This window comes from Lemur catta, chromosome 2 (genome assembly GCF_020740605.2).
Source record: "Lemur catta isolate mLemCat1 chromosome 2, mLemCat1.pri, whole genome shotgun sequence".
Classification (NCBI taxonomy): domain Eukaryota; kingdom Metazoa; phylum Chordata; class Mammalia; order Primates; family Lemuridae; genus Lemur; species Lemur catta.
Genome location: NC_059129.1, coordinates 84,042,570 through 84,068,435, shown reverse-complemented (window position 1 = coordinate 84,068,435; position 25,866 = coordinate 84,042,570). Strand labels below are relative to the sequence as shown.

The 25,866-nt window shown below is 34.6% G+C and overlaps 1 protein-coding gene across 3 annotated transcripts in view; it reads right to left on the bottom strand.

Annotated features, from left to right (window-relative positions):
- The window catches only part of ZNF292 (zinc finger protein 292), a 93,344-nt gene that overhangs the window by 27,341 nt on the left and 40,137 nt on the right, over positions 1 to 25,866 (bottom strand). For 2 of the 3 annotated variants that reach the window (XM_045543981.1, XM_045543982.1), the window contains 3 exons: positions 15,309 to 15,463; positions 15,039 to 15,117; positions 12,580 to 12,715 (listed from right to left, as the gene is read on the bottom strand). In XM_045543981.1, coding sequence (XP_045399937.1) covers positions 12,580 to 12,715; positions 15,039 to 15,117; positions 15,309 to 15,463 — 370 coding nt within the window. Of the gene's footprint in view, positions 1 to 8,672; positions 8,688 to 12,579; positions 12,716 to 15,038; positions 15,118 to 15,308; positions 15,464 to 25,866 lie in introns of those variants that run through there. The other variant, XM_045543983.1, reaches the window with a different exon arrangement.

Genomic DNA, 25,866 nt, shown 5'->3' with positions numbered 1-25,866 from the left:
TCTAACTGTACTCCACTCTACTATAAAAAGATTCTTCTGTAACATACTATTATCATGGCTACTCAGTATTAAATCCACAAACATATAAGCAATAACACAGGATCCCAAATTTCATCCTTTTCTTACAGTAGACCTTGTACCTGCTACCTTCTAATTCTTTACATTAGACTAAACCAAAAAGAATTAAGAGTGATCACATAAATAAAACTCAATCCATGGTTTCTGGTGCCTCTGACATAGGTCGAACTGAGATAAAGGGCATTACTTTTCTTTTTTAATATCATATGATCCTATTATAACAATTACATTGCAAATATCTTTTCACAGTTCAGTTAACTGCCAAAGCAAAATCTGTGAAGATTTTAAATAAAAGATTCAAGAAAAACAAAGTTAAAGTGATTCTGGCTATAAACAGCTTTAGTTGCCTAATTCAACAATTCTCTTAAAAGAAAACTCTAGAGATACAAAGTTTGGGGATTATTTCAAATACTCTCAAAAAACCTCATAATCAACAGACTCCAAAATACCATAGCAAATAAATAATGTAAAGGCGGCAAGTATCCAACAAAATTGATGGCACTCAACCTCATATATAGCACCTAAATTCTCAAATAACAGCATGTAAGTTAGAATGACAAATTGTGCAAAATAATTTCTGTGCTAAATCAATGTATAAGAAAATATATATTAATTTTATAAATTTCAAAGCCCTAGGTTTTTGTTAGTTTTTTAATGATGGGAGACCACTGCCACACTTAGGGCAAAATGGATTTCAAAGAAATACAGAATATTAGAACAGAAGGAACTTTATAGATCATCTTGTCCAGTTTCATCATTTTGGCAGATGAGTAAACTGAGGCTCACAGAAGGCAAATGACCTCCTAGGGTCATAAAGCCAGTTAATGACAGAACCAGGACTAGAATAAAATATCTTCTGACTTCTAGCTGTATAAAGTATGAGATAAGAAAAAATGGTTCTCCTATTGACTACTGTGTCTATTTCTAATTACAATGATACTTTATAGCAGTAAAGAGCTGTGAAGTAGCATTAGCCTTTAAAAGTAAACAATTACATGTTCTGAAGCTCATGGTTCAAATAGATCAAAAGTAGATTACACTCTAATACTCAATTCAGTCCTATTGAAAGTTTACTTCTCTCCCTCCTGCCTCCTCTCTCTCCATTTCTCCTTCACTGCTTTTCTTCCTCCCACCCCTCTTCATTTTTCTCTATTTCTCTCCAATCTAGGACATTTTTTCCTCATAGTTACAATAGTGCAACAAGGACTACCTGTTTTACTTCTTGCCAGACTTAACGAAAAAAATTTTATGAACTTTGAGTAGCTAGACACATCAAACTTCACTCCCTACCCTGCTTTTCTCTACTCTCATCCCACAAAAGTATAAAATCGTTTTTATTTTACTCATGTTAGCCTCTTTATCTATTTTCTCTGTATTTATGGTTTTCAACAGAAAAGCAGGTTTTACCACATTCGAGTCTATCAAGAGAGCTGGATGACATAAAATGGCAATGTAAATGAATGGTATTCAGTTAGTTCAATTAAGAATGTAAAAATAGCCTTCTTCCCATAAAATGCCAGTTTTATGATATCAAAAAAGAAACTATTAATTCATGTTAAAGATAATTAACTTTAAATATATCACATATATAAGTTGATTTTTTTGATAAATAAATCATTACACAAGTATTAATTGAGTATGCAGTGTGCACGACCTACCTAGGTCCTGGATTTCCCCCAAAGTGGGACCAATTTATTTACTGGATGCATTTTCCCATGCCCAGATTTACACACAATTTTCTTTGCAGCATCTCCAACTAGCTGTTTCACACATAGCTCAAACACAGCGTACAAAAATCTCTATACTGCAATATGTCTCGTCTCTACATCTCCCTCAACTTAGCTGTGCTCAAGCCAGAGACCTAAGAGTCTGACTTTAAAAATGCTCTCCCCTGCTTCCTGCTCATTCATACATCCAACCCATCATCTAATTCTGTCACTTCTAACACCTAAATACTCAATTTCATTCAGTTTTCTCCATCTCCACTCTCACCTCTAGCCCCCCCAGCTGAAATCACTAATTGGACCACCTTGCTAGTGATCCGCTGGTCTGCTCCTCTGCATCTACTCTTACCCCTCCATCTCTGCCCCACTAGAAACCAGGGTGCTTTTTATTTTGTTTTTAAAGAACCCACTGAATTGTATTCCCCTGTTTAAAACCTTCTAGTGGCTTTCCTTTGCCTTTAAAGTACAAATTCCAAAATTCTCATCAGGGCCTACATAAATCTGTATCACTTATTCCTTTTAAAATTGTATCATTTGCATTTTCTCTTGGAAATAATTCAGCAATTAGGCAAAAAAAAAAAAAAAAAAAGGCATCCAAATTGGAAAGGAAGAAGTAAAATCAACTCTACTAGCAGATATTATGATCTTCTATGTAGAAAACACTAAAGATTCCATTAAAAATTATTACAACTAATAAACAAATTTATTAGCAGGATATAAAAATCAATACACAATCGTTATATTTCCATACACTAACAATGAACGATTCAAAAAGGAAATTAAGAAAACAATTCAATTTACAATAGCATCAAAAAGAATAAAATATTTAGGAACAAAGCTAACCAAGGAGGTGAAAGACTTGTAGCCTAAAGAATACAAAATACTGCTAAAAGAAATTAAAGACACAAAAGGTTGGAAAGATACCCTGTGTTCATGGATTAGAAGACTATTATTAGGGTATCCATATTACCCAAAGCAATCTATAGATTCAACACAATCTGTATCAAAATCTCAATGACTATTTCTTTTTGCAGACATAGAAAAATTCATATAGAATTCTCAAGGGACCCCAAATAGCCAAAATAACTTTGACAAAAAACAACAAAGTTGAAGGTCTCACACTTCCTGATTTCAAAACATTATACAGCTAGAGTAATCAAAATATTGAGACATACAGACCAATGCAATACAATAAAGAGTTCAGAAATAAACCCAGCATATACTGTCAAATGATCTTTGACAAGGATGTCAAGATGACGTAACAGGGAGAAGATAGTCTCTTTGACAAATAGTGCTGGAAAAACTAGATATCCACATGCAGAAGAATGAAAGTTGGATCCTTATCTTACACCATATACAACCATTAACTCAAAATGGATTAAAGATCTAAAGGAAGACCCAAAACTATAAAACTCCTAGAAGAAATCATAGAGAAATAGCTTCATGACATTGGAGCTGGCAATGATTTCTTGGCTATGACACCAAAGGCACAGGCAACAAAAACAAAAACAGACAACTAGGACTATGACAAACTTAAAAATTTTTGTGCATCAAAGGATACAAGAGTGAAACATGGAATAGGAAAAAATATTTGCAAATTATGTATCTGGTAAGGGATTAATATCCAGAATACACAAAGAACTCCTACAACTCAACAACAAAATATCAAATAATCCAATTAAAATATGGGCCCAGAATTTGAACAGACACTTCTCAAAAGATGACATACAAATAGCCAACAAACGTATAAAACATCACAAATCATCAGAGAACTGTAAGTGAAAACCACAGTGAGAGGTCACTTCACATCCATTAGAATGACTACTATGATAAAAACAGAAAATAAGTGTTGGTGAGGACGTGGAGAAACTGGAACCTTTGTGCATTGCTGTTGGGACTGTAAAATGGTGCAAGCTCTATGGAAAACAGTATGGGAGTTCCTCAAAAAATTAAAAATAGAACTACCATATGATCCAACTATCCCACTGCTGGGTACATACCCAAGAGAACTGAAAGTGGGGTCTCGAAAGAGATACTTGTACTCTCAAATTTATAGCAGCACTACCCACAACAGCCAAGAAGAGGTGAAAGCACACCAAATGTCAACCTATAATGGACAAATAAGATGTGGTATATATAGACAATGAAATATCCTTCAGCCTTAAAAAGAAAGGAAATCCTTTCACATGCTGCAACATAGATGAACCTTGAGGACATTATGCTAAATCAAATAAGTCAATCACAAAAAGACAAATATGGTATGATTCCATTTATATAAGATACCTAAAATAGTCAAAGTTGTAGAAACAAAAAGTGGAATAGTGGTTACCAGGGACTGAGGGGTCGGGGTAAGGGAGAGTTATTGTTTAATAGGTATAGAGTTTCAGGTTTTTCAAATGAAAAAGTTCTGGAAATCAGTTTTACAACAATGTGAAAGTGAATATATTTAACACCACTGAACTGTACACTTAAAAATGGGTAAGATGGTAAATTTTATCTTATGTGTTTTTTTTTTTACCACAATAAGAAAGTGCATTAAAGAAACCAATTTAGCATTGTTAGTCAAAGAACTCCAAATTAAGAAATTTAATAAAAACACACCACTTCAAGCTCTAGAACACTGGTTGTTAGCCCTGGCTATACAATTGTCTTGAACTTCTAAAAAGTATTTAATATTCAGAGATACTGATTTAACTGGTCTGAGGTAGGGTACATCTAAAAACTCTCCAAGTGATTTTAAACACAGCCAGGATTGAGACTACTGCTCTATGTAACTATATTTCAGTGTCCAAAGTAATCAATTAGGGATAATCTTAACCTTCAACCCCATTCTCTTACCCATTCCTGAGGGAAGAAGATATTACATTTACAAGAAGTAGAATTTTAACTTAAAAGATTTTAGAATTTATTAAATCATGTTGTTTGCTTTTACATTAAGTATGATGATAAAACTTTATGATCATAACTAATTTCTGACATGACTAATATAAAACAATTCTTAAAGATTAAAAAGCATTCCACAGCATACCCTTTTCGTGTGAAATAAAATTTAACTATGAGTATTAAATTTAATTAAATTTTGACAGATTTATCCATGTAACATTATTATAAAATATATCTATTAAAAATAAATAATGTACTTTTCTAGGATGTTTCAAGAAGCCAATGAGTGTGTTTTAAAATCATTTTAGTAAAAGTGAAAATTTGGGGTCACTATATTTGTATTTAATTATAAAATAATAGGGAAAAATTACTGTTAACAAAATATAAAATATATCATCACAAAGCTGAAAGAGTGAACACTTTTACAAGTTCATTGCAATTGAGTTGTAACAGCTTACTTCTATCCAAGGACACTACACACAAGGAATTCTAAGGGTTATCCACAAGTAAAAGACAACTTAATTTAGTCGTGATTTTTAAAAATAAAATCTAAAATGCTCCATTTTTGTATTTTTTATATCATGATAAGGTCAGTTAATGGCAGAGGAGAAGAAGCAAGAGACAGGGTAAAATAAGAAAATTTTAAAAAAAGACAACCAAAAAGAAACAAGTTAAGAAAACTATATATTTCTAAGAGTATCCAATATAATCTGTAAGGTGCTCTTTTTAGTGACTTCCCATCCTAACACAAAAAAACTGTCACTAGATTTAAGTCTATTTATTTCAGTAATAAACTTAAAGACTTATTACTGAAATAAAGGCTTATTTCCCACAAAACTCTGAATGATTTATAAGTACCATGGAAAAGCTTAAGCTTTAGAAATTTCCCTTGAAAACCAAGGGGTTCTGGGAAAAAAAGAGGACTGCAGTGCTCAAGATTCAAGAAAGGATTGGCAAGCAGATAAAAATGCTATTTATGCAATTTCAAATTCATGTAATATAGAATTAGAGGGGAAAGTGCCTAAAGAATTCAGTGTAATTTTAATAGGGAGTTCTCTCAGAGTTTAGATTTTAACATGATATATATAAAAGAAGGAAAAGCAGGTTTAGGACCAAAGATGAACCATGAGCGTCAGACATAGGTTTGCATTTAACCAATGCAAAATGTTAGTAAAGCTAAATCCAAGATGGCCCCTACCCTCATCAAAAATGATGAGAACAATAAACTTGGAGAAGGTGGTTAAGGCCTGCTTCTTGGGTTTGATTATGTACTATTTATGATGATAGCAAAAAGCAGAATTCTTCTATTCTCATGATGTTTCTGGATAAGCTTTAGATTTAAAAGTGTAGGAAAAAACAACAGAATAAGTAGAAACAGATGGGAAAATGTAATTTTCAAAATGGGGCTGATGGCATGTTTTGCAAAACTGTAGAAACAGGAACAGATGTAATCCTGGGTAAGAGTTTAAAAATTAATCACATTAAAAAGATGGCTTGTGATTGTTCATAAAAAGAAGTGTGACTAGTAAGAGCCAAGACAGATTTCCAAAACAAAAATTAGATTACACTTTTCACAGAAATTATCTCAAAATTGATCACAGACCCAAATGAAAAATGCAAAATTATAAAACCTCTGAAAAAAACACAGGAGAAAATTCTACATGGCCTCGGATTTGATGATGAGTTTTTACATCATTAAATAAAAAGTTGATAAGTTCGACATTATGAAAATATAAAACTTCTGCTCTACAAGTTACCATTAAGAGAAAGGACAAGCCACAAGAGGACTCTTTCACAAGAGTGAAAGAACAGATTTGCAAAACACATATCTATCTGATAAAGGACTTGTACCCAAAATATACAAAGAACTGTTAAAACTCAACAATAAGAAAACAAACAACTCAATTAAAAAATAAGCAAAGATCTGAACAGATGCTTCACTAAGGATATACAGATGGCAAATATGCATATGAAAAGATGTTCAATATCATTTGTCATTACAGAAATGCAAATTAAAACAAGAATGTGATATCACTACATGCCTATTAGAATGGCTAAAATTCCAAAAATAGACAATACTAATTGCTAGTGAGGGTCTGGAGCAACAGGAATTATCATTCATTGCTGATGAGAATACAAAATGGTACAGGTACTTTAGAAGATAGTTTGGTAGTTTCTTACAAAGCTAAATACAGTCTTGCCATATGATACAGCCATCACATTCCTAGATATTTTCACCCAACTAATTTGAAAACAAAACAAAAAAAAATCTGTATGCAAATATTTATAACAGCTTTATTCAAATCAAAAATGGGTAGGAAACAAGATGTCCTTTAGTAGGTGAATGAATAAACAAATTACATCCACACAATGAAATACTATTTAGTGATAAAAAGGAATGAGCTACTAAGAAACATAAAGATATGGATGAATGTTAAATGTATACTGCTAAGTAAAAGAAACCAGAATGACAAGGCTTTAACTATATGATATGCTGAAAAAGGCAAAACTATAGAGATGGCATACAGATTAGTTGTCAGGTGTTTGGGATAGAGTAGAATAACTGAAGCACAGGTATTATTTTTTAGGACAGCAAAACTATTATGTATAATACTGTAATGGTGGATATATGACAATAAGCATTTGTCAAAAACCCTACAACTTTATAACACAAAGAGGGAATCTTAAGGTATGCAAATTTCAGAAAATCATTTAGGAGGTTGGGGTAGCCCAGGATGGAATGCAGAATGTGACAAAAGAATCTAACTGTATTACAAATGTATAATAGAACCTCACTGAAAGGGATGAGGAAATAAGGCAATGACCTAACTTCGGAAATGAATGGAGAATGTAAGAATAACGGCAAACAGAACTAGACATCAGCACTCTGATTATTAAAATCATTTCCCACAAGTCATCAATTCTGAAACCTCTATGTATGTATCCCAGGATTAAGTAACTGGATGGCCACTGGTGGGAGAAGCCTGTCTGAAAGGCTATGTACTATATGATTCCAATTGTAAAATATTTTGTTGAAGTGGGAGGTTAGAGATAAGCAAGGGGAGGAGGCTAGAATGATCCCTGTTAATGGAGACAGTATGAACTAATATTTAGTTTAATAGAGATATAGCTGATTATTCATAGAAACATTTAAAGATACATGTAAATGCACAGTATACACATGTATATTTCCTTGCTCTGTCCACTGAGAGGACCTAGAAGAAATGACATCTCAGTAGCAACAAGCACATCCAGTGACCACGTCCTGGTTTCTAACACCATCCTCCAATAAAAGGAACCAAGGGGTCCCTAGAGAAATGGTTAATTCTAGGACTGGGGCAGTAAATAATGCAAGATGAGCCTGAAGCATCCTGTGGTATCAGAAAGCAAGGAAGTACTCAAATGAAAAACAAAACAGACTATGACAGGGTTATGTCAAAGGGACACAGGAGTCAAGTGAAAGAGGTCCCGATGGCCAAAGCTGGACAATTTTAGCAACAAAAAGTAATACTGGATTATGACCAAAGTATAAAATAAATATCCATGAGGCCATCCTAATATAAATAAATGATTGAATGAATAAATGACTAAGTAAATAAATAAATAGGGAAGAAGAGACAAATCTCCTGTGTAGAATTCCTAATAACTGATGTAGATACTTCTCCCTCAAGGAGGTAAAATATAACTTCCCATGTCTTATGTGTGGGCTGCATATAGTTAAGTTCCTTCTAAAGAATACACTATGGAAATGGAGGTGGGGGCAGGGAGAGTAATTTCACAGTGAAAAAACTTAACACATACCACCTCAGCTCAGTGGTCAAAGTTCACATCAACAGTGATAAGTCATGTTGACAATATGCACCCTTCATATTGTTTGATTACAATGGTACTTTACCTCTGTGGTCTTCCTCCCAAAACCCATAACCCCAGTCTAATCATGAGAACAACATCAGACAAATCCCAATTGAGGGACATTCTACAAAATACCTGACCAGTACTCCTCAAAACTGTCAAGGTCATCAAAAACAAGGAAAGTCTGAAAAATTGTCACAGCCAAGAGGAGCCTAAGGAGACATGACGACTAAATGTAATGTGGTATCCTGGATGGAATCCTGGAATAGAAAAAGGACATTAGGTAAAAACTAAGGAAATCTGAATAAAGTATGGACTTTATTAATAACAAAGTATAAATATTGGTTTATTAATTGTGACAAATGTACCATACTAAAGTAAGATGTTAATAATAGTGAAAACTGGGTGTGGGATATATGGGAACTCATTACATAAATCTAAAACTATTCTGAAATTAAAAGTTTAGTAAAAAGTAATACATTAGGTCAGACTAACCTCAATATTGAAAAATCTTAAGAGAACTCTAGCCAAACATTTGTTATGATCTCTCATCAAATCCTCACAGACATAAAAGGAGAATCATGGGCCAGACATAGTAAAAACAGGTGTATTTGACAAAACAATGACAATCAAAGGGTATGAATACAAGGCCTGAAGGCAAGTAGAAAGATTTCTGAGTATCCAGGAAGCTCAGTTTCTGGACATAACCTTTTTATGGTTATGATCAAGAATCTGGATGCCAATAGGGTATATGCTAATGAAGTCTGCTAATGAGAGGGAAGTGGGAAGGTCAAAAACCATTCTTGAATTACAAAGTCATGATTCAAAAGGATCTTGACAAGTTGGGGAGACAAAAACAGATCTAATACAACAAAATTAAGCAGGAAAAAAGTAATAAATTTGCATACAAAAAGAAAAAGTACAAAAATATAGATTGGGGAGATATGATTAAAAGTAGCATTTATTTAAAAAGTTTTGTTGTGATTTTAGTAACCTCGTCGAGCTGTGAGAATGATATGGCTACCCAAAAAGGTAATGTCATCTTAGGCCACACTAACTTAAGCATAAATTATTACACTGGAGGGGGTGAGGGTACTATTGACCTCAAATTGGCCAGATCAAATTTAGAATACAGATTGACTGTTGAGATTTACACATTAAACAAAACAACAACAAACGTAAAATGCAAAGATGAGCAGATTTAAAATCATGCCACACCAGGAAGATTTTTAGTCTACAGAAGAAAAGAAGACTAAGTGTGGGCATGATGACATTTCAAAATGTCAGTTGCCACTGAGTGAAAGAGGGATTTACATTTTGATATGGCTTTAGGGGTAGCACTAGATCCAAAAGATGGAAACTCTTAAGAATACAGTTTTCACAATTTTCACAATGAAGATTTTCTAATAGCAAGCTAAGAGTGGACTGAACTACATAGTTACCATACGCCAGAAGTGTTTAAGCAAAGGCTAATTTTATTTATCAGTGGTGTTTTAGAGAGGAATTAAACTTGAGTAGTAAATAATTGAGCATTAAGTACCTTGTCAAAATCCAAGATTATGACTAAAGAAAGGCACAAGTATTATTTAAGTATGCCTAAAATTTCTCTGATATTCAAAACCATCTACTTAACGTATACTGGTTTGGTTATTAGAGTTACCTCACTCTAAGGTGCTAAAACCTTAAAGTGAAACCAGCATCTTTAATTTTACATCCCCAAATCAAAGAGCATTTCTTGGTTTAGCTGGGCTTTAGCAGTCCAAAATTAATCAATTAAAAAATAAACTAAAACAATTCAGGATTCAGTGGATTATCCACTGTTCAAATACTACATCAAAATTTCAAAGACTTCACAATGAACAAACTAAGGAGGTATACTCATTATTATCTGAGCTCCTGCTCTTCAAACTTGCTGCAGGCTAGATTTATGGCTGTAAAATCTTTCAATCATATAACATCTCTCTGGTTGTTTCATAAGCTGTATTCAAGTCTGGCTACCTACAATCCATTTGCTTTGCAGAAACTCCTCATGGCTGCATAGTCCAAATTATTCCAGTGGCTATGACAGGAGAAATAAAGCAGCACAGAGATGGGTGGAGACATTTGTTAACAGATACAATGTTAGGCACATTCAAACAAGTAGGGAAATTGAGCACTTTATTTTTTAAAATAAAGTTTACATCTCTGCTAAGGTAAAGATTGATTCCTTTTTCCTGCTTTAGTAAAATGTATGAGTTTGGCAAAATGCCATTTAGAAACTGACAATGGGAAAAAGCAGTTAAAACTTTTTTTTTTTTTTAAACTGAGTGCAATTTTATTTTATTAGGCTAGGTGCCACAGGGCATATTAAAAGTGAGTGGCTGAGGACTTGACTTTAATTTCCGGGTCTGCTTCTCATGATTGGCAATGTGATATGAAAAAGACAACTCATCTTTCTAAGCCACTATTTTCTCATCTGTAAAATAGGGACAATAAAGATCCTACCTTTTTCACAAGATCATTGTGAAGGTTAAATAAAACCATGCACATAAAAAGCACTTTCCAAACTGTTAGAAACTATATAATGTGATTTGCTACTATTATTAATATGTCACATCCAATACTTCCAAAACCAAGAAGATCAGAAAGTATAGTTTGATGGTAGAAATAATGTCAATCTATTGGGAATAAAGCTAATATGGGAAAGGCAAAAAAATCTATGATATTCAACTTTTAAATTTATTTTTTTACTTCATTTTATTTTTTTTGAGACAGCATCTCACTCTGTTGCCCTAGGTAGAGTACAGTGGTGTCATCATAGCTCACTGCAACCTCAAACTCCTGGACTCAAGCAATCCTCCTGCCTCAGCCTTTCGAGTAGCTAGGATTATAGGCATGTCCCACAACACCTGGCTAAGTTTTCTATTAAATTTATTATTATTATTTTAAATAATGAGAGTCTACTTTCCATTTCTCCCAGGCCTTGAGAACACTGTAGCTAATCTTTGGCTATCCAAGAAGGTATGGGATACTAAAAATAAACTCCCTGTGAAAATTAAGAAACAGGTAACACCATCATAACTATCAGGAAAGCAAGGAGAAAGTGGTAGAGAGGGAATTCAAGTAGGAACAACCAGCCTAAAGAGAAGTTTGAAGATCGGCTGGGAAGCCTTTTGGTAAATATCAGAGTACCGGAAGAACTGACAAGCAATGGGCTTAACACTCAACGCTCCCTTCTTTTGGTCTTCATAACTTGCTATCACATAGCAAAATTACCCAGAGTTTGCCATCAATCAACGAGAAATGCAGCAATAAATGACAGAAGCTTATAATGGTAAATATATGCTTTTTCCATTAGACATATTACAAAATAATTTTTTCTTATTGACTTCTCCAGTTAAATATCTTGGGAGTTTAGGGTGAAATCTGGGCACACTCTTCAAAACAATCTCAAGAAAAGTATCTCTATAAGATAACTGTACTTTTCTTCATGGTATATACAATTTTTAAACTCTAAACATTAAGTGTTATACATATTCGCGATTTAGCCATCTACTTCCAATAGGATACCTGCCAGTTTGAGTTTAACTAAGATCTTTATTGCCTGAACTCATACAATAAAAATGCAGGATAAAGTAAGACCAAGCAATGAACTGTTTGAGAAAGAGTACTAATCTTAGATACAGAAGACTTGAGAGTTCTAGCACTGGTTTCCTTTCTGTTTGAGGAAAACTATTTAACTACCCTGTTTCTGCTTCTCCAACTACCAAAATAATTATCAAATGTAAGCTAGATTGCCACCTGTCAGGATGTGACAGAGGGAATTCCTCTGTTGAAAAGATGTTGGGAAAAAATTCTAGTTTCTCTGTTACTCTAAGATTTTATAATCCTAGAAATACATCTTCCCCAAAACAAAATAAAGGTGAAGGACTTCAAGCACCTCAGAAGACTAATTAAATGGTCCCTCTTTGGGATATCTTGAGATGAATTATATCAAAACAACTTTAATACTTATTTTTTCTAGTCTAATGATTCTTTTTTTCTCTCTCTCTAGAAAATTTACCTTTATCCTTATCCAATGGTTCCTGGGAAAGAATAGTGCACAGTACCGGGTTTTTCCACACCCCAGTCTCTTGAGCTAGAGTAGCTAAAAAATGCAATTCACAGCTGCCATTCTCCATCAGCTTTTCATGAGCTACCTATAAATATTAAATAAACATCCAAAGAATTACAACAGATTTTTTAAAGCAAGCTTATCAGGCTTTAAATATAACACTAAACTTTCGAAAGTAAGACTTTTATCTTAAAAATGTCATGTCACATTACAAAAGTGCTAAATTCCTTTACTTCTGATATTTAAAGATGAATTTCAAGGATAAGAAATAAATCAGTTATAAATCTTAAGTAAGTATAATGTATTTATAGAAGTCCATATTATTTTTTTCCCGATATCTAAACCAAGAGTAAAGTTATTTCTCAAGGAAGCTATCAGAATAGCCATAAGCATAAAAGACCTTACATGTTTTGTATCCTCTGTGTTAGTAAAAAAATTTTCCCCCAAATCTTCTACCATGAATAAAAAGATCTGCAGCACAACCTAAGTGACAACTTACATATATTCCAATAAAAGAGACTTATTAAAAGAAAACAACTAAATGTATGATTTTTCGTTTATTCATTACATAGCTTTGGCAATTTCACATTAAAGCTAACAATGAAACTTCCTTACTAGTTGTTTCCAAGTGTTCATGAACTTGGCATATACTTCAGTCCATAAAAGACCAATAGTTTTCATTCAATTCAGAAAATATTTATTGCGAACTTCAACTGACAAAATTCTGGGGAAGAGAGCAACTTAAACCCTTAAGGGGCTTATTCTCTAGTGGAATAAAGAAATATTTAAACAGTTGAAACACAGGAAAAATAAAACAAATGTTGTTAAGCAGGTATAAACTAACCTTGAGGAATCTCTGAAATAGGAGCAAAGTGTTATGGAAACTCTTAAAGCTTTATGCTATGTTCAAACATAAAGTCTATTCCTCAAAGGCATAAACATCTTCTCATTGCAACAAAGTTCAAGTACTTTAAGAAATTTCCCATGATAAGTAACTGAATGTAGAGGGATTTTAAGAGTTATTCCCTTCATAATCCACATAAAAAGGTACCAGCTAGTGCTTCTGTTTCAAAAAGGAAAGTTTAGAAGTTTATCTTATGTTGGCAAACAAAATCAAAAAAGAAAGTTTATCTTCTGTTGACAAAATATACTAGACATGAGTTTAGGGTATTTATATATAAACATATTTAATTAATTATTTAATTCTGTGGTGTCTGAATTATTAATAATTATTATTTAATTATTCTGATGTATCTGAATGCTAAACAATAGAAAGTTCTGAAGCAATTATTTACCTAAAAATGCTTGCTGGGAAAAAAAACCTAAGACACAAGTTACTAATAAGCTGAAGTAGGAACTGGATGATCAAAAAGTTAGTTGCAATGTGACAAACAGGACAAGACTTTCATTTCAACAAAGTGATTAAGCATCGATTATGTGTGAGAGACTATGTGGAATCCTATAGTATTAAATAAGACATAAATTCTACCTTCAGGGACTTAGCACTTGATGTAGATTTCAGTGTTTAATATTAAAATAGAAAGGTTTATTTATCTACCTAACTATTATTTATTTCACATGCTTCTAAAATTTAAGACTAAACCTCTTTAATATATTTCTTACAGAAAACCCTAAGGCCGAACGATATTTTAACTCCAGCTAGAGAAACAAAGAAAGACAACTATATATACGTTTCGAAACTAGCTAGCAGGAACATTCTTTTTAACAAACCAATTAATCAAAATTTACCTGAAGCTATAATATTACCCGCACAATTTAGTGCTTCAAATAAAATCTGAAAAACACTCCAAAACAACTAAGTGCTAAATTGTGTAGTACCATATGTAAGTAGAATAACAGCACTAAATAAAAGAGACAAAGCATGTGTTTTCAGATACAGGAGAAAAAGCATGGGCTTTGCAATAAAGAACCTTGGTTCAAATAACTATTCTGTGATATTAGCTGTATAAGTATGGGCAGATAAATATTTGAAAGTATGAGCCTCAGTTTTCTCACCTTTAAAATGGGGAAAATATACCTACCCACAGAAAGTTTTCATGAGGATTAAATGACACATATTAAATTCTTATAAAGAGATTTTCAGCAATCTCGGTTAAACTGTTTCTAAATCCAAATGATGGCATTTCTTTTTGTGTTCCCTTACTGCTCTGACAAAGCCCTAATATTTGATCTTAAAGAACGGTCCAATATTCAATCTACCTAAATGTATATATACATTTAGCAAACATTTATTGAGCATCTACTATATGCAAGACAATAGCATTAATAAGAGTGGTAATTGATGTATATCATTATTTAGATATTTTAAAGCTTAATTAATTTTTTTAAGAATATGGAAAACTGACATAAGATATACTATATTAAATCTAATAGGTAAAGACTCTCACCTGCACCAGTGACTGAAATTGTTTCCACTGTTTATCTGATAACTCAACAGGTAGACACAGCAAAAGTTCAACACAGCTTCTAAAAAACAAAAAATGGGTAAAGATATAAATAATTATTAAAATTCAAAGTAAAATAAAACCGGTAATTCATCAGTAGATTCTTTATAATTAACCCATTTAAAATTAAACTGTCATAAGACATGAGATTTAAGGTATTTTTTTTTTTTAACAGCTAAATCTAGTTTTTAATTTACTCAAAGGTGTACTCACAATGCCAAGCGTTCCAGAACCAAGGCTACATTTTCACATTCAGAGGTAAGATAAGGTCGGGCTTTGACGTAACTTTGGATAGCCACTGTGTATACCTCCAACAAAGGTAAGGGATCTTCTGAAGTTTTCCATTTCTCTGCATATTCTAGAAGTGTCTGTTTTGGAAGGAATAATAAAAAGTATTGAAAATGTAAATCAAAATACACACTGACTAATCAGTTGTATTTTTCTTTTCTCCCTGAGAAATTTTGAAAAATAACATTTCTATTCATAAAAACAAAAAAACAGCTTATACTGATTAAAATGTTAAAAGAAATAAAGTCATAGTCATATTTTTGGCAGCTCTCTGCAGAAAGAAAGATAAGGGTTAATTCAGCAATAGCATCATTTCATCAAAGCTAGTTTTAAATAATGCAGATGTTAGCTCCCCTCTTAGGTCAAAATGCCACCTTTCAGCCAATAATTTCTAAGTTTTAAACGTTACTGATATTTTACAAAGACACCTAAGCAAGTAATACTTGACCAGGCAGTGAAGAATTACAAAGAATATTTTTTCTATTTTTCATATATAAGCAGGTAATTCAATACCTAACAACAAATGAATCACGTATAGTCAGCAACGGCATGTACTTTTTCAGTCCATAAAAAAATAATAGTATATAACAAATTAATGATATTTTGACAGGCTTTATCATTTAAAAAGTCATCTAAAGACCTTCGGCATTTAAAATTAATAGTAAAGATATTAAAGAAGGATTATGTTAAGTAATTTTTGGTAATAAAGCATTTATTTTTTAAATTAAGAAACATTCCTCATACTTTAATGAAGTATTTCAAATTCACCTCATCAGAGTTACTTTAAAAAAATGCTGCCTATCCTATTGAATGAAAAGATGGAAGAAAATGGCAATAGTAGCTATAAAGAAATACACATTAAGACTGCAGCTATTAAAATCATGAGTTATAAAAAACTATCTAAAAGATTCTACAGTTAGGCTACATTAAGTGCAACTCTAATTAAATGTTTCTATAATACAGAAGCCTGCCACAACTGGTCCGCTCCACACTACAAGGTTTAAGATTCATTTAATCACATATGGAAATTCAGACGTCTTTTCCTGGAAAAGAGGGTACATTGAAGGAAAAACTCTCCATCATGAGGGTTTGTATCCCCTGGCATATAGAAGCAACTTTAAAAACAGAAGGGAATGAAGGAGGAAATTGTATTTTACTACCAACAGTCAAAAGAAAACTTACTAACTTGTCCTCTCTGCTAAACTCTAACTAGCAGAAATAGTAAGATCGATCAGGCAAAAGGAAGGAAAAAGGAATAGAAAAAGGTAGTCTGGTAAATTAAAGGGTAACATTGTAACAGCTTACCTTCTGAATAGTCATATATTCATAACCCTGACCCCTCTCTAACTCTAACCTCTTCCTTTCCTTTCCCTCTAAAAAGTGAGGGCAAATACTGATTGCCAGAAGAGCTAGAGAAAGGATAGAAAACCTGCAGCCACAATGTGGTACATAGTAGGGTGGGTGGCAGGTCCAAAACCAACTCAGATGGCAAAATTTCCAGGTAAAGTTGAAGTGGAAAAATTTGTTTCTCAGATATCCAGAAAAAAAATCCCTAAATCTTTCCCAGACAAGCCCTAAAACAAATTTGTTCTCATATCCACACTTTGACCTCACCTTACCCACTATATTCCAAACTTTCATGGTACAAAATAGATTCTGGGTGAGGATAAAATGAAATCAGGGGTAAGTTTCTTAGCTCTACCCAAATGTGAAATACTCAGAAATCCAAAGGTAAAGCCCTTCCTGAACTTTTAAGTTCAGGGTAAGGATAGAGATTCTGGAGGAGAGGAGAATCAGTGTTTCTACACAAAGGTGCCCTCTTGGCATTCTCTAAGATGACATAGGACTGTTAAAATATAATGAATGAAGCTGCCTACTCCATCTACACCCAAGACGTTCAGGCTTCAATGTAAACAGAGAAATTAAAGCCTCATATCTGCCTAGTCATGTCACATATAATTGCAATCCAGAGACTCACTTTTGCAAGTGTCGGGGCTCAGAAATCAATACCGCAAAATATTGTGCTTTGACAAGCTGAACTGAAGATGAAGCCTCAAGGTCTGACACCCCCATCCCCATTCCCTCCTGTCTCTCCCAAAGCATAGGATAAAGGTGTTTTCTGAAGTCCCCTCAGCTGCCTAAAGTCTGGACACACTAAAAAAGAAATCAATTACCTCTCATCCCTTCCCTGAGTTTTCATTAACTGAACTGATAATGCAGAAAGAAAAGACTGAAGTCTGTCAACACATTTGGAAAGACTTTTGTCCCAGGCCACTGTATGTTCTTCAAGCCCACTGAATTCCTCTAAAAATGATTTACTACTCCCCTAAAATCATCCACATTTCCCTATCTCCCTTTCCCCTAAGAAGGGTATAAAAGCATCTGTACCCCACTGGGGGGAAGGGAATCACAACCAATGGTTAATAAACTTGTATGTTTTTTTCTCCTGTTAATCTGTCTTTTGTCTAACTGATTTTCAGGGAATCTTCAGAGGATGAAGGGGAAGTTTTCCCTTGGCCCCTACAAAGGAGAATTCTTACTCTCTTCTAAACATCCTTCAGATAAATAATAACTTATATTTCTTATGGATCTGTAATGGCTATACTCTATAATCTTTTGAGAGGACAATGACAGAGAGCTATGGACTACTGGAAGAGCAGAAAAAGAAAAGATTCCCTTTTGATTAGAACATTTACGAACTGGAATTAGTTCCTGGTTGAACCAACACGAACTAGAAAAGACCATACAAGAAAATATGGAATTTGATGATGCAACCATTCAGTCAAAAGGGATGTTTAATTTATCATTGGTCTTTCAAACCTGTGCCACTCATAGGCATTCAAGCATGTTATAATAAGAAATACCTGGTCTTTGTTCTAGGTTCCTAGCACAGAGCCCCTAAAACCCTTAAAATATCCTGTGTGGTAAGAGGTATCTGTCTCATGTTAATGAGATGACTTTTGACTGAGGGGCTCCTGGACGGCTTCCACATGGGAACTGGTCACCAGAAAGACCAAGACAGGATTAGAGAGCTGGTACTTTCAGCCCCACCTCCCTGCACCTCTCAGGAGGTAAAACGGATTGAGTTCAATCTCCAATGGCCTCTGATTTAATCTATCAGATCTATGTAATGGAAACTTCACAAAATCCTCCTAACAGGACTCAGAGAGCTGAGTTTGGTGAACACATCCATATCCCGAGAAGGTAGCACAGCCCAACTTCACAGGGACAGAAGCTCCTGTGCTCAAGACCCTTTCAGACCTTACCCTATGTACCTCTTCATCTGGCTGTTCATTTGTATCCTTTATATTTAATAATAAGTTATCATAGTAAGTATAGTATTTTCTTGAGTTTTGTGAGCAATTCTATCACATTATTGAACCTGAGGAGGGGGTTGTGGGAGCTCCTGACTTTGTAGCCAACTTAGAAGTGTGACTTGGGGTCTTGGTACTTGTGACTGTTTGACCAAATTCCCATACTTTTTCCCCATTAAACCAATGGTTTTTGTTCCCATACCCCTTTAAGAATAAATAAATGAATGTGTGTCTATATACGTATATATTATATTTATATACATATACGCATATAAAAAGACAAAGATAAAAGTCATTGTAATCTGGTTTGGAGAAGGGTGGAGGGGGTGGTATAGCAGAGAGAAGACAGGGAACAAACCTAAATGTCTTCCTGCAAGGCACCAGATTGCTTCCATTAATGAGTAAACTGCAAGCTAAATATAATAAAAAAAATTTACAACTGTGTAATATGAATGATTGATGGCACTAAGGATGCTTAATCTGGATAATAAGCAGCATTTACTGAATACTTACCATGTGTTAGGCACTGTCCTGAGAGCTTTACATGTATTGCCTATTAGGTAAATTACAGCAATATGCTTACGTTAAAAATGAACAAAATGAGGCATAAAAAAGGTTAAGCAACAAGTTGCAAGATCACAGAGCTAGGAAAAGGCAAACGAATTCAAACCCTACTCCAGAGTTTGTGTACTTTACTATGCTATACATTTCTGGAGAAATAAAAATTTCATTCACAACCCAATTCACAATTCTAAAGGCTTGTTACATAAGAGAGGAGTTAACCTTATTTTGTGTGGTCTCACAGGACACATCAGAACCGCTAGGTTAAAGTTTTAAAGAGAAACATTCCTGCTTACTATAAGGCAAAACTATCAATTTAAATTAACCAAAAACAGAACAGGTTGGCCTTCTGAGACAGGTGGTGAACTATCAACTGAAGTTATTCAAACAGGAGAAAGATAACTCTGACTTCAGGATGCTGTAAAGGAGTCATATTTTGCACACACACATTCCATCACACCAGAAGATACTACACTAGTGTGTGATCATGTGTGTGCTCCTAAACTGGTGGCTTATGGATATTTTGACTGCTGTGCATACTGTTCAAAAAATATTTGAATTTGTTCTTAACATTTAAAAATATTAACTTTTACATAAAAACGTGAATTTCTCACTCTTCTTTTTTTAAAAATTTGGCAACTTTGGGCTCACATTCCAGCTTGGCAACTGGCTAGAGCTGAGCTCCCCCACTAAGACCAGCATGGGCTCTCTGGTTGCTACATGCTTCATCTCATTCTTTAAGGGGCCTGTTGGATACCTACAAGGTATCTGTGGTCACAGCCTGTGCTATATGGTGTGTATTATGGGGCAAGCCTGGGACAAAAGAGAGAAATATAAGCAAAAGAGAGCTTAAAGAATTGTGTTTTAACAAGATCTCCTACACAGTGCTTCTCAGCCTCTTTTTCATTATTGTCTGCTCTTAATGAGACTTTTGACTTTTTTTCCTAATTGTTCTCCATCCTCAATGAAGTTTTGATACCACAGATAAACTGTGTATCTGTTTATGGGCCACAAACCATTGTAATAGCTAAGGTTTTATTTATTCCCTAAGAGCCAAGTTCACCCCCTTGAGAACAAAAATGCAAGCTTCAACAGTTTGGTTCTTCAGTTGATTTTTTGTTATTTAAGTTAGTAGAGACTAGAACGATATTCTCTGGGGAGAAAGATGTAAAGATTAATTTCCAGTAGCTTCCTTTAGTTGTTCTAAAGATTATTAGGAGAAAAAAACCAAAGAATAGTAAAACCACAGGGGTATTAAATATAATAAACATGGGGGTTAAATTACATTGCTGTCCTATGTAAAGACAAAACTAGTGGAGTGTTAGCTATGTTTGTAATGTTATACTCATGTTCCAGTTTCAATTTATGTCTAGGATTCTCTAGAATAGAGGTTCTCAAATATTTTAATTATGACTCTTTACTCTCTTAAAAATACCTGAAGATTTCAAAGAGTTGTTTATGTGGGTTATAACTGCTGACATTTACCACATTCAAAATGAAAACTGAGACTTTTAAAGTATATATTTATAGATGGATTTAAAATAATATACCTATCACATTAGCATAAAGGTATTTTTAATTAAAAATGAATTTTCTGAACAAAAATAGTGAGAAAAGAGACATTGTTTTACGTTTTTCAAATCTCTTCAATGTCTGACTTCATAGAGAAGAGTGGGATTCTCGTATCAGTTTCTGCACTTATCTGTTATAATACTACACATCATGTGACCTTTGGAAAACTACACTCACTATGCATGAGTGAAAGAAGGCAAATAATGTCTTGAAGTTTTCCCTTAGCCTTTGATGAGTATGTAGTATCTTTAAAATTTCAAAAGTTATTAAAACTTATTTTAAGGTTTTCTGTAGAAATGGTAGAGTGGACATACACATTTTGTACCTTGCTCTCCCAAACCTCACTAAAACTAGAGTAATTTAAGTGGCATAAAGCCACAAGGAATAGGACAATGGAAATGGAAGAAAAACAAAATTTAAAAGCTGGAAAGCATATGTAAGACTGACACTCCAAGAAAATTGACTTCTGAGCAGGTTATAAGTAAAAAGTTAATTCTGTATGATCACCAAAGGGCTCAGGAATTGAGAGCATGAGGTCCCTCTGGAAACAGGGGTGAAGAGTGGGGCTAAAATTGAGAGGTCTGGTTGAAAAGTCTATTTCAGCAGTTGAGCCTCCCTGATTTTTCCCTCTCTCTCTACAGCTAGAAGACCGAAGCTAGGCACTGCTACTCTGCATCACCAGCAGAAGTTTATTCTGCAGAGAAAATAGTGTGCATGTGTATGTATGTACGTATGTATGTATTTAGAGATGGGGGTCTCTGCTTCCCAGGCTAGAGTGCAATGGCAGGATTCATAGCTCATTGTAACCTCAAACTCTTGGGTTCAAGCCATCCTCCTGGGTTAGCCTCTCAATTAGGCAGGCACATGCCACCACACCTGACTAATTTTTCTTTTTGTAGAGGTGGAGTCTTGCTATATTGCCCAGGCTGGTTTTGAACTGGCCTCAAGCAAGTCTCTCGCCTTGGCCTCCTTCCCAAAATGCCGGGATTTCAGGTGTGGAGCCACTGTGCCAGGCCAATTCTGCAGAAAAGTTTAAAAAGAGGTGTACAGACCCAGATGAGGGGAAGTATCTTACTTTTAAGGGCATAAGTCAACTTCAGATATACTGACTATAAAGAGATAAGTCCTTTTCTCCAACTCACTGCCAGAACACTGAGTCCTTAGCTGAGTTCTTTTCTGGAAAGTCAAAGAAAAAAGACCCAAGATTCTGACGCCAGGCAGACACTAGGCCTTCCGCAGGGAACAAGACAAGCTAGAGATGAAAACCACAGCAAACCCCACACACAGGCCTGGAGCTTTCAATGAGCTTTTTAGCAGTATATCTTTAAATAGGCATAGCCAAGGACTACTAGACATTTAAGGGAAGCTTCTAACATGTACAAGAGAGCAAAACAAACAGAAAAAAGGCAACTTGCATTAAGCAGAGACTATGCAGTTAGAAAATAAAACTTCAAGAAACTATCATATACCCTTGGAGAGGTGAGAGAACATACTACACCTATGAACAAAAACACCATGTCACTATACTAACACTAATAAAATTTAAACATATAAGAGCAGAAACAGAAACCTCAATTAAAAGAGTTGAAAGATAGGCTGGGCGTGGTAGCTCACGCCTGTAATCCTAGCACTCTGGGAGGCCGAGGTGGGCGGATCGTTTGAGCTCAGGAGTTTGAGACCAGCCTGAGCAAGAACGAGACCCCATCTCTACTAAAAAAAAAAAAAAAAAAATAGAAATTAGCTGGACAACTAAAAATATATATAGAAAAAATCAGCTGGGCATGGTGGCACATGCCTGTAGTCCCAGCTACTTGGGAGGCTGAGGCAGAAGGATTGCTTGAGCCCAAGAGTTTGAGGTTGCTGTGAGCAAGGCCAATGGCACAGCACTCTAGCCCAGGCAACAGAGTGAGACCCTGTCTCAAAAAAAAAAAAAAAAAAAAAAAAAAAAAGAGCTGAAAGATGAATCGAGGAAATTTCCCCAGAAAGCAAAGCAAAAGGGATAGAGGGGAAAAGACAAGAAAATGTAAAGAATAATGTTTGAGGTCCCATAATCAATAATAGGAGTTCCAGGAAGTCAGAACAGGGAAATCGAAGGGAAGAAATAAAAGAATTAATTCAAGTTAATTTCCTAGAACCTAAGTTTGTGATTTTAAGAATGAAAAGACCCACTGAGTGCCCAGCACACTACTTAAAGAACTACACCCAGGCACTTTTTCATAAAATTTCAGAGCTCAAGGACAAAGAGGGCATCAAAGTAAGACTGATGGGAGAAGGGGTGGCAGAGTTCTCAACAGCAACATTGGGGTGAAAGGAAAATGAAGCACTGCATTAAAAGCCAAGGGGAGGCTGGGCACAGTGGCTCACGCCTGTAATCCTAGCACTCTGGGAGGCCGAGGCGGGAGGATGGCTCAAGGTCAGGAGTTCGAGACCAGCCTGAGTAAGAGCGAGACCTCCGTCACTACTGAAAAAATAGAAAGAAATTATCTGGACAACTAAAAATATATAGAAAAAATTAGCCGGGCATGGTGGCGCATGCCTGTAGTCCCAGCTACTCGGGAGGCTGAGGCAGGAGGATTGCTTGAGCCCAGGAGTTTGAGGTTGCTGTGAGCTAGGCTGACGCCACGGCACTCTAGCCCGGGCAACAGAGCAAGGCTCTGTCTCCAAAAAAAAAAAAAAAAAAGTCAAGGGGAAATTCTTTCTATCCAACTATTACAAGTACTATGACAGAAAAGTCATTTTCAGACATGCAAGTTCAAAAATTTCACCTTCTAGGAACATTTTTTCAGGATGCTACTAAAAGAGGAATTTCACCAAAATGAAGGAATAAACCAGGAAAGGAGAGAGAATGACATACAGGAAAAAAGCAATCTAACATGAGAGAGGAGAATGAAGTAAGATCTCAGGAAGACAGCTGTATAATTGGCCTGGAAAATAACTATAGCATGTCACATGGCTTTAGAAGAAATTTCTTCAAGATGAAAGCTGACAAACTATCTAATGTGCTTGAATAAGCTGAGTGGAGATTTACACAATTGAGGGAGAGTTTGGATTGAATTAGTGATAAATGCATAGAAAATTAAGCTATGAAAAAACTAAGACATTAATTTAAGTCTAGAGAAACTGTACTCAATAATTAGACAGTATACATTCTTTACAAACAAAAATAAAACATTGACAAAAACTGACCACAAACTAGGCCAAACATAGATAGTCACAAGAAATAAGAATATCACACATTTCACATTTTTTAACACAATGCAATAAAGTTAGATACTATTAACAAAATACTCCTGCAAAGAAAACTACAAACTTGAAAAATTTTAAATGCACTTCTAAGTCATGGGTGGAAGAAATCATAATAGAAACCAGAGAATACTTAGACCTGAACTACAGCAAAAACACAACATATCAAACTTTGTAGGATGCAGCTAAAGCAATCTTCAGAGGGAAATTTATATTATTAATAATAGATGCAATGTTTATATTGTCACTTCTGTTATATAAAAAAATTTGTTCCAAAACAATAGGAGCAAAGCATGAATTTCCCATTTGCTCATATGCTATACTTTTGGTAAGGAACATCAGGTGAAAGTAAAAAACTGTACCCAGATGAACTGAGCTAAGAATACACAAAATGTACACATCTCAAACATGTACCAGCTACCTCAGTTCACCATGTTATTAGCCAGACCTGTTTTCGCATGGTGTTACAACTTTCCGTCCATATTTCAAAGACTCTCCTTCCACCAACTCACACTAACTCATAGACTGCATCCCTTCTGACATCCACCTTCCTTCTGACACCCACTTCCACAAACTTCCAATCTTTTTCAAGGTAAAGTACCACATTTATTGTATTATAGTAGTCATGTATTTCATAACCACTTAATAGGGGTAAAACTGTGCTATTGTTTTTGTAAGGTTCTGTGTGGTGTGCGAGACTGATGAAGTTTTTGAATGTTGTGCCTCATTTTTTCCATAAGCCCTGTGATTTTTATTGTGTAATTTTGCATAGCAAGGTGATTGTTAGGAATGTGTATGTTGTGATAAAGCAGAACTGACTGCATTAAAAAAGACAAAATGAAAAACAGCCAAAGAGAACATTATTGGGACAAATGGAGAAATCTGAATATATATTATAATTATATAATATTACTGTGTCAATGTTATTAATATATTTTCTGAGAATGATGATTTGTTGTGGTTAAGAAAATATCTTTGGTCTTAGGAAAGAAATGCTTAAAGTATGTAAGAGAGTTGGAATGTCACGATGCCAGCTAACTCTTAAAGGATTGAGAAAAGAGAAGAAAAGAAGGAAAAGAAAAAGAAAAGAATATTTCAGATAAAGCAAATACAGCAAAATGTGAACTAGTGAACACTGGTGGAAGGTATATGGGTATTCATGGTATTATTCTTGTAACTTTTCTGTATCCTGTAATACAGAGTTTGGAAAAGCAAAATATTGGGGATGAGAAATGTGGCGAATTCTTCCCTCCTCCTTATATTCATGCCCTTTGTCACATGACTTTAGAGTACTTTCTATAATGGTAAAGAATATTTTCCTAACCCATACGACTTGTTTTGACCAAAACAATGGGGCAGAAGTGACGGTAGGCCAGCTATAAGTTTAAGCATCTTGCTCTTTCTTATGCTTCTGCCCTCAAAATGAGATGATGTGTCCTGATTGGCCTGCTGTCCCTAGGGGAATAATGAGAGGTAGCCATCATTCTCATTGCTCTAGTGGAGGCCAACTTATGTCAGTTAACAGCCAGCCAACCTCAAACATGTCCATCAGTCCAGCTAAGATCAGCAGATACCCTGCCAACTATCACCTCACCTCAGATGAGTGAGCAATAATGCCTATGCTACTAAGGTTTTTATGGTTGTTTATTATGCAGAGTTTGGTAAAAATAACTGGGTTAATTAAGTAGCCAACTTAAATTAGACAAAGAACAGAATAAACTCAAAAAGAGCAAAAATTAAAAAGTAATATTAAAAATAAGAGTAGAAATAAATGAAATAGAAAATAAAGATAC